General features: G+C 35.0%; 1 protein-coding gene across 1 annotated transcript in view; it reads left to right on the top strand.

Annotated features, from left to right (window-relative positions):
• Slmap (Sarcolemma associated protein) overlaps positions 1-3,378 on the top strand; it is a 169,605-nt gene extending 166,227 nt beyond the window's left edge. The window contains exon 20 of the mRNA XM_071695361.1: positions 3,122-3,378. Within this exon, the coding sequence (XP_071551462.1) occupies positions 3,122-3,235 (114 nt within the window). The 3' untranslated portion in view covers positions 3,236-3,378. The remainder of the gene's footprint in view (positions 1-3,121) is intronic.
• Positions 3,379-10,824: the final 7,446 nt, after the last annotated feature.

Consider the following 10,824-nt stretch of genomic DNA (forward strand, 5'->3'; position numbering starts at 1 on the left):
GCCTCCTTCCCACTTACCATATCTCACTGACATGCTAAATAATTTTGGAATTAGCAAAACCATGCTGGGTTTGAAGACATTGTGGAGAAAGATCAGGTTCATCTGCTGAATTTGCACAAAGATATGTCAAATGAAAATCTCATATTGTTGGATCTGCAGCATGCTGAAAAAAGGTCGACATTCTAGAAGCTCTACCTACCCGACTTCAGTTGATGACAAATCTCCAGTCATGCTCATTGCAAAGTCAATACATAAGGCCCTGAACTGCTACAGGGAGTTGTACAAAGAGAAAATGCACTGGACTCAGCAAACACCTCCTGATGTTTTTTTAGCCACCAGGGCAGAGCTACAGCACATATAAGGATGGTGATGACATGGAAGAAGATGATGATGATGTATGGGGTTGTGCAGATGATAGTACCTGTGCCAATACTGGACTTCCCTCTCCTTTCCTGTAACTCCATTCTGTCACCATCCCAGTGTTACTACTATTTCATGCATCAATCAGCAACATCTCTGGTGAATTAAACTTATTTTTTTTTTGTGCACCAGCTATTATTTGTGGTAAGTAGAGTTATACAACTATCTAAACTGCATTTGATATGTTTAAAAGTGTATATCTCTCTTGGTAAATGTTTTTCTCTACGAACTTATCTTTGTTTATAACTTGGGAGTATATGGGATAAAATGGTTCATATTTTGGAAATTCGCAATGCAGAAACTATTTCAAGAATACTTCCCTTGCATAATGCTGGAGACCCAGATACTTTTTCAAGAATACTTCCCTTGCATAATGCTGGAGACCCATGTTTGTACATTTGACTTACCACTTAAAATTCTACTCAAGATGTCAATGGAGAAAGTGCAAGGTGAAAGGAGAGCAGAAAGGGGCAAATATCATACCACTGTAAAAAAAGAAGACTAGTAAGAGTTATTGAACTACAGAGTGACCAGTCTTCTGTATGAATGTAGTCTGTGAGCTACTGAGGAGGAATTACTTACTTGAAGAGAGTGTGGTTTTAGGAAGAGTCATGCATAGCAAACCTCTTATATTTTTATGAGAGGGTAAATTCTGTTTTAGGCAAAAAAGGAGGCTGAGTAGATTGTTAGTATATGGACTGCCAGCAAGCATTTGAAATTACCACATGGTAAGGCAGATTAAGAAACTGGATCACTTGGCAGGATGAAGAGGGAAATTCAAAACTATCAAAGCAAAAACCATCACTTCATTGAAAACAGTGAGACTTAATGCTCTCAAGAGCAAATACTGCAGTTTGATGAGAGTTGAGTAGGAATAAATAGTCCTTGTAAATGACTGTAAACCTCTTTTATGATTTATTTATTTGTAATAGAAATCTGTACTAAATGGAAAGGAAAATAATTCCTCTGGGTATGGAAGAACCATTAGGACTGCAGATGTGTTTCCATACCTACATTAACCACTCCAGGCCATCCTACTTTGCTTGCCCTTCATTGTGCTGTTGTTGATCATGCTTTTTTCATAAGCTTATTATGTTCTTCATTGGGGTCAATGATGACATTAGAAACATTGTCCAAGTGTCCAGAGCTATTTATGGCTGCCTAGTATGAATTTGATTCTATATGATTGTAGTCAAGGAGACTGCCATCTGTAATAAGAAATATACGAAGAAAAAATTGAATTGGAGAGTGTACTGATACAGGAACTGTAGTGGTTTATAAGGAATAGTACAGCATATATTAAGTTATGTGTAAGTGTGTAAATGAATAGCAGAGGTGAAACATATCGATCAAACCCTCCCTTACCCTGCTGCACGACCTCTGCTTAAACCTCTTTTACCATTAGTTATGCACCTATTAATTCATGAATATGATTGTTATTTAAAGTGATTTTTCATGGTAATACTGTATACACTGTATATGATTGTTTAAATGTTTTACAAATATAATTTATGCTTTTGTTTCTCTGTGAGCAAAATTATTGGCAGTTCAGCACAATATCAGTTTAGTGGAAAGGATCTATATATTTTATTGTACTGGAAAGGGTTTTTCCCAATACTTTCTAGTGTTTTGATGTTCGTACTGTGTTTATATGTGCAATTAGTAAAAAATTAAAAATTCATTTTAATGGATTAGTATCACAGAGGTCATACCTCTGCTTCCTTTTTTTTTCTTAATTAAGTATATGATGAAGTAAAGATATTTACAAGTTTTCAGGCCTTCATAGGATAATGTAAGCTAAAGACTTGATAAAGAACAGAATATCAATAGAGATTAGAAATTGGCAGATACATTTAATGTTTATTTCATATTTACCCTATTTTTATGGGATATGAATTCAGTATAATAAAGGTACTTAGTTCTTGGTTTATGTTGAAAATATCCTTGAAAAGGGCATGATTAGAGATGTATTCTTCATGGTTAATACTCTTCAATATTGTGTTGTTTTCTTGTACGGTACATGTAATTTTGATTTAGTTATTAATGTCTTACATTAACTTCTTGATATTCTCAGGATCTTGCTGTTTATGAGATGAAATATATATTTCTTTAAGGATATTAATTTCATTTCTTAATAACTGATTGAATGTTAATGAGTTCTTTACAGTAGTTTGCTATGGTTAATGGAAGCTATAATCTGCATATAAATTCATTGGCATGAATTTTGTCCCAGACATTTTAATTAAAACCAAAAGATATTGATCATATAAAGTTTGCAAAGAGGCCATGCAGTGGACCATTTTTAAGTTTTGATTTTTTGCAGCATTTTGAAGTGGAATATGTAAAAAGAGGTTTTAATATTTTTATTTTAATAGTTGAAAAGTAAATTAGATTCTAAAAGCATTTAGATTATAGTAAAATTACCAAACCAAGGAAAGCTACTGAAGGGAGTACTTAAAGGAAAATTTAAAGATTTCCTTACTTATTTTTTTTGGTTTTTTATCATTGTTGATGATGCATGTTAAAAGTTATATTCTTCCAGTAGAATTTTTGGTAGATAATTTCAGGAAAAGGTCTGCATCCATTAGTACTGTGAACTGAGGTGGAGAATGAACACAAGGAGAGTAGATGGGTGGGTAATACTTTTTCTGTTATAGGCTCATGTCATGCTCATCCTATACCCTTTGACCCATTTAAACAGGCTGTGGCGCTGAGCATTGTGCCACTATGTATTCTCCTGTTGGGCTTCATCACTGCATTCTACGACACCGTCTCTGCCATCACCGGCACTACAGAATTCCTCCCACCTTCTTAGACACAGCTGTAAATCTGTTAAAATTTCTTATTTGTTTATTCTTAAAGATGCCATGAAATTAAGCATTTATTTGTCAAGGATGAATTTCTTGGAAATCTTTCTTTACCTATTATGATGCCATAAAACTACCCCTTTGTTTGCCAAAGTTGAATTTCTGGAAACCTGATATAAGCCAGGTATGACGATATGAAATTTTAACTCTTCCCTTGATTATCAAATGTTAGTTAATTATCATATAGCACACCATATTCATTTCCAGTTGTCAGCCTGCACCAGTTTCATAATCACCAGTTAATGATGATTTTCATTTCTTGTTGGATTTATACTGTTGAATTAAACCATTGATATAGAGATGGTTCACTGTTCTGCTGAAGGCATTATATTGCTGGATCTGCTTCCTCAGGGAACTGAGTGTATGAAAAGAAGTTTGTGATATGTATATATATATATATATATATATATATATATATATATATATATATATATATATATATATATATATATATATATATATATATAATTTTTTTTCTAACTGCTGTAACAAAAAGAATAATCAAAGGCATTTGGTTGTAAGGTATACACAGGGAATTCATGGTGCAAGAGTTAATACTTGTTTATGGCATTGGTAACCACAAATTCCCCAAATGTCATTTGCTTTCTATTGGTGTGAATAATTTCTCAAAATACAATGGTAATGTTTGCCTGCCAAATATGATGTTAGGGTGATGTAAGTTCATGTAACAAAGTTTTTTTATAATTGTTTAGAATGACTACAGATTAATTCCCTTAATGTATTGCACAAATGATGTAGAGCCTGTGATTCTTTTTCTTATTTTTCTCTGATGTTATTACATAATATCAGGTTTTAGTATATAAACACAAAGCTGCGATGTTGGTTGTATAAGTCAGTGAACTATATTTAAACTTGTCATTTATTATGAAGACATTGCTATCTTAAATATTTTTGTTTCACAATATGTATCCTTAAAATAATTACTTCTATTTTCTTCAGTAATAATCAACCTTATGGCTACAGCTGTGCATATTATTTTTTACTTGAAAATTATCATATACTTAGAATGTAACATTGTTTTAATGAATATCTAAGCAGTGCTGTATTGACACAAATTGTTATTGAATCATTTCAGAATAATAATTTTTTAGTATAATGATCATTGTCAGGAACCTTGATATCAAGGATTTTATTTAGCTAAGACTGCCTGATGGGTGTCAGGTATCAGGTATAAGAAATATTTTTTAGGAAAGTTGCCGTGAAAATCTAAATTGCTTTTTGTAATTCTAGGAAAACCTCAGTCATTAGTATCTTATGAATATAGTAGAATGATTTGTATATATATATATATATAAATATATATATATATATATATGTATTTTCATTCTAACGCTAAGAGAATCAAAATCTTCGTTAGCCTTAAGCAGATAAATAAGAATCACAAGCCAAGTTTGGTCATGAGTGTTGGGGATGGGCAAGAAGTGAAGTATTTGGTATATGAATTACATCAGATGTTTCATAATTTGGAATGTGTAGTAGCACATATTTCAGTATTAGGCCTTGCCTTAATGGCATATTAAATTTTTGTGTCAGCCAATCTAATTCACATTATTTGCAGTGATGTTGAAATTGATTATGGTATTTGATGCACTGCTGTAGACTATAAACAAACTTCAAACTTTCAATCAGCAACTAAAGCTTTGGTTAAAGAATGTTCCTGAATGACAAAATTTTATATTTTTGTCTTTATAATATGAGAGGTGTAGCCAATATGTTGCCGTACCTGTTTTTTGTCTGTGATAAAGAGTGGTTATCAATATTATACCTATATATGTTTTTGTTCTTCTTATATTTGTTATTCACATCTCTTAGCCCTTTTTCCAGATTAGCATATTGGTTACACCATTTCCTCATGAGTGATACCCAATATAATACTGTCTTAATTTACTGTCAGACAGTAAGAAATGGAGTACTTGGACTTTTCAAAAAGTGTGTTGGAAATGTAGCAGACACACCTGAATTTTGAGGTGCCTGCTGTTTGAAAGTCTGCTTGGTGTTGTCAGTAACAACCTCCTTTCCAACCCGCAGAAACTAAGAAGAAAGTCTGTGTCAGTGCTATTTTAGGCTCAAAGTTGTGTCAGTACAGGGAGAAGTGAAATGTATATACAGAAGCTGCCAAATTCCCTGACACATTGGGCTTGACAGAAATTGACAAAGGCATCCTAGTCACCTGTCTGGTATTCCAGCCGACCTTTCCTGACCTCTGATGAAAGTCATGTACAGAATAATTAATTCAGAGACCTCATGTACATAGAATGATATATTGACACTAAGATTGACTGTGTATAAAGACGGAGTTGTATACTGCCATTATTTAGTAGTATATATATTTGAAGCATACTCTTGGATATTTATGTTTGTTTGATACAAGATCATGTTATTATTGCAGTTCTTGTTCACATTGATTTTAAAGGATGTTACTTGACGATGAGCTTCAGGCTTAGTACATGATCCATTTCCTATGAGTTTTATCCATGCTTTTGTACTTTAGTCTGAAAGGGAAAGTTTTTAAGGTAGATGTTCTCAAATCTGATTATTATATGAGTCACAAGGTATATGTCCCATTTAGCACTTTTTGTAGGTGTCATGTATACTATATCCAATTTTTTATGAATCACATGTACAAACGAAGCCAAGCACACTGAGGCTATCATAAACTGGTCCATTTCATCAAAGAGCAGAATAAGCATGAAGATATTTAAGATTTGTACATAATCTGAGTAGAGGCTGTCACTCAACCTTCACAAGATAAAGGCCACTGATGCCTTATATTTTTTTGAATGTAAGATCTCTTCTCTGAATAAACTGATGATAGGAATTTTACTGTCATTCACTAACATTTTTGAGGATTCTGCTCTTTATGAATGTGTCCAGTGCGTGACTCTGGCCAGGCACCAATGCTCATACTGTGCTGCGCTTAGGATGTCAGTCAAGAAATGGAAAATAAAAACAATGACATGTTCCCAAGCTTCCAAATATAAATATTCAGCATCTGTAAACGTATTATTCACCCTGTACTGGTTTGTGTAGGGGAGAGAGTCATATAAGCTCTTTATTATAGTCAGCAAAGTGGATATTCTGTGCCGCTGATACATCAGTAGGTGTATTGTGACTACTGCAGGTAAGTACAGCATATGAAACAGTTTGTTTGAGACTTGTTATGCATGACATTTGGTAGTAAAAAGACAAGAAGAGTATGGTTAAGAGAGCTGAAGAGGGTGTGTTAATATGGTTTGGACATATGGAGTAAATGAGTGAGGAGAGGTTGACAAAGAGGACGTATATGTCTGAAGTGGATGGGAAAAGGAGAAGGGGAAGACAAAATTGGAGATGTAAGGTTGAACTGAAAAAGATTTTGAGTGATCAGGGCCTGAACATGCAGAAAGATTGAGCGAATTGAAAGGATGTGGTCTACAGGGGGCAACATGCTGTCAGTTGTCTGAACCAGGGCATGTGAAGTGGCTGGGGGAAACAGTGGAAAGGTCTGAGGGGTCTAGTTGTGGATAGGGGACTATAGTTTCAGTACATTGTACATGATAGCTAGAGATTGGATGTGAGTAAATGTGGCCATTCTTTTTTTGTTCTTGGCACTTACTTGTTTATGTGGAAAAAGGCAAACAACTATGAAAAAAGTATGCATTAGTGCTAGGAACTGGATGTGAGCAAATAAGGCCTTTTCTACCACAGGAAGTGGCAAAGAAGTATGAAAAAAAATTATTTATCTCTATTGATTTGGAGAAACCATATGATAGGGTAGATGGAGATTCCTTTTGGAAGGTCTTAAGAATAAATGTTGGAGGATGAAAGCTGCTACAAGCAGTGAAATGTTTTTTTTCAAGGGCTTCAGGCAAAAATTGTACTACTGTCAGTGAACGAAAGCAGCAGAATCTCATAGAACTTTTTTAGGAGCCACATAAAGGGGTTTCTGGGATGAAAAAAGTAATGAAAATGCTAAAGTATTGAATGAAAAAAATTTACTAATAATAGTCTCCCCTATCCCTGGGGATAGGAGAGAAAGAATACTTCCTCAAATTGCCTGCATTTGTAGAAGGCAACTAAAAGAGAAGGTAGCGGGGCACTGGAAATCCTTTCCTCCTTTTTTTTCTTTATTTAAAAGAAAGAAAAGGAACAGAGAAGGGGGCCAAGTGAGGATATAGCCTCTAAGGCTCAGTCCTTTGTTCTTAATGCCACCTGCTAATGTGGGAAATGTGAATACGTATGAAAAAAAGAAAAGAACATTGAAGCAATATATACTAAATACAGCACTAAAAAACTTCCCAGTAAGAGCAAGGATTGATAAAACCTGGACTTTGGACCCAAGCAGCTGCAGCAGACAATAACTCTCCTTGACCTAACCAAGACCTGACACCACTAATAATTTTTATTTGTGTTTCTGTTAGTTAAAGTGATTCTCCTTTTACCAGTTACCAGTTTACCTAGTTTATTGTTTACAGCTGACGAAGTGACAGGCAACTTCAAAATAAAGAGCGTTTCATTTACACACCAGTGTGAAAGTTCATCAAAATTTCAGCATTTTCTGTTACTGCTTAGATCAGCATGCCATTATGAAACATGTTACGTATAAGTTCATAATGTGATTTACGTAAGCCCTCACAATTATAGTAATTATCGCCGTTTCTAAGGAAGCCTGCCAATCATCCACAGTAAACTAATTTGAGGCAAAAAGTTGAGCATTACATTTGAAAGTGACTTGGTTTCTCATACACATCCCTTGTATTTCTGGTCAGTGATATGATTCACTGTTATTCATGTGCCTTTTAGCAAAAAGGATTGAATAAAGTCACTTGGGGTTACAAAGGTCTGTCAACATATCTGAGAGTAATAATACATTTGCTCCACAGTTTTTCCTTTTTCTGTAAGTTCACAGGGCAGTCGATTTTGATGCTAGGAAGTAATTCCTGAGAATGATTTGATTTTTCTTTGCTATGTTATTACAATGAAGTCATTTATGGACAGGGCTATGAAGCTAAGCAAAAATCTTGAGTTAATGTAAAAGTAGTTAACATACTGCACCCAATTAAGTGAGCCTATGAGATACCTTAACAAGCTTACCATAATAGCCAAAATTTGCTGTATTTGTCAATGTATAGATGTAGTGTAACACAACTTTCTCCTCGTACTTTAGCTATAATTTTGAAGAATGTGTAATGGTCCTGGCTTATGCTTGAACAAATTCGAACTTGGCAACCAACCTTAAAGTAGGCTAGCAGGTCGATACAAGATCATAACTCATTTTTCCTGTAACATCGAAAATTGGGAAATTGTTGGCTGCTAGGAAAAGTTATGTTGGGTTTTCATAGGTTCTGCTGATTTCTAAAAGTGTTTTACTCCTTGTATACAAAGTAACCACTTTTCCTCGGAAGGTTGAAGCAATCAACTATTAGCGGACTTCCGCAACAGCCAAGCCTTCCAGAAGGTAGATGGAAATAAGAGAACTCAAGAATCAGCTACTGAGAAAAAGATTTACAAATGAGGCAAATGATCAAAGGACTTGATTTCTAGGAGCGTTTTACCTATTGTACGTTAATTGCCACGTTTTCTATGGTGGGTTGAAGCAAGCAATTGTAAATGCATATATGAATATGAAACATATTACGAAGCATAGAAAAAAAAGATAAAGAATACAGAAACTATTAAGAAATCCCTTGGAGCTATTTGGCCATAATCATTACCGTCGTCGCACTGAAAAGTATATACATATAGGACGCCATTTGGTAAACGTGATTGTCGAAAACACGTTTACCAAATGGCGTCCTAGCTTCGTCTCTTCGATGTATATCAACTGACTGTTATATTTCTCTCTTGTGTTTCCCCTGATGATGTGATTATTACATGGAAGTGCACTTGGGAACTTTTCGTGTTTCATTTTCCCCGTGGACTCATAGGAATATATATATATATATATATATATATATATATATATATATATATATATATATATATATATATTTTTTTTTATACTTTGTCGCTGTCTCCCGCGTTTGCGAGGTAGCGCAAGGAAACAGACGAAAGAAATGGCCCAACCCCCCCCATACACATGTATATACATACGTCCACACACGCAAATATACATACCTACACAGCTTTCCATGGCTTACCCCAGACGCTTCACATGCCTTGATTCAATCCACTGACAGCACGTCAACCCCGGTATACCACATCGCTCCAATTCACTCTATTCCTTGCCCTCCTTTCACCCTCCTGCATGTTCAGGCCCCGATCACACAAAATCTTTTTCACTCCATCTTTCCACCTCCAATTTGGTCTCCCTCTTCTCCTTGTTCCCTCCACCTCCGACACATATATCCTCTTGGTCAATCTTTCCTCACTCATCCTCTCCATGTGCCCAAACCACTTCAAAACACCCTCTTCTGCTCTCTCAACCACGCTCTTTTTATTTCCACACATCTCTCTTACCCTTACGTTACTCACTACTCACTCGATCAAACCACCTCACAGCACACATTGTCCTCAAACATCTCATTTCCAGCACATCCATCCTCCTGCGCACAACTCTATCCATAGCCCACGCCTCGCAACCATACAACATTGTTGGAACCACTATTCCTTCAAACATACCCATTTTTGCTTTCCGAGATAATGTTCTCGACTTCCACACATTCTTCAAGGCCCCCAGAATTTTCGCCCCCTCCCCCACCCTATGATCCACTTCCGCTTCCATGGTTCCATCCGCTGCCAGATCCACTCCCAGTTATCTAAAACACTTCACTTTTATATATATATATATATATATATATATATATATATATATATATATATATATATATATATATATATATATAACGAAAAGACTCAAATTCCCTCCTTCAGTAATTTCGATTTTCGATATTTTCACACTTTTCTTGTACAAAATATATGCTATAAGTCGAAATATTGTCAATGATGTTGCTAGATAGACAATTACCATTGAAAGAATCGGTTGTGTAGACAATCAGTTTTTATATTGTTTCCGTAGATGATAAAGATTTGCCTGATGATTGCCGAAACTTGGGAAGCCGATGTAATCGCTATGCAAATATCTGGTAGCCAGGAACCCATTGCAATATCTGCTAGAAAAGTTTGTGAATTTATTTCCTTTGATCATTTTACACGCGGTCGTCACTTTGCTTCAAGATTTTAGTTATCAAGGCTCCTGAGTAAGTGTAAATGTTACCCGAAATATTGAAATAAGAGATTTTAGTAGAAACGATCCATAAATGGCCACTTGCTACATAATGGTGAGGTGTGTTGTGCCTTTATGAAAACGTCCTGTTTCTCACATGCGTGAGTTCAGAAAAAAAATCTTTAATACGCTTCTTCCAGTCATAATAATCTTGTAGTTGTCAATAATTACATTGTGCTCTTTTGAGAATATTCATCTGGTTTTCAAGAAAATAAGCTAAGTGAGAAGTAGAGATATAGCAAGGACAAAGCATGTAAGAACAGAGTAGGAAATTTTAGTGAACATGTGTGAACAATTATTACGGACAAATAT

Source organism: Panulirus ornatus, chromosome 58 (genome assembly GCF_036320965.1).
Source record: "Panulirus ornatus isolate Po-2019 chromosome 58, ASM3632096v1, whole genome shotgun sequence".
NCBI classification, from domain to species: domain Eukaryota; kingdom Metazoa; phylum Arthropoda; class Malacostraca; order Decapoda; family Palinuridae; genus Panulirus; species Panulirus ornatus.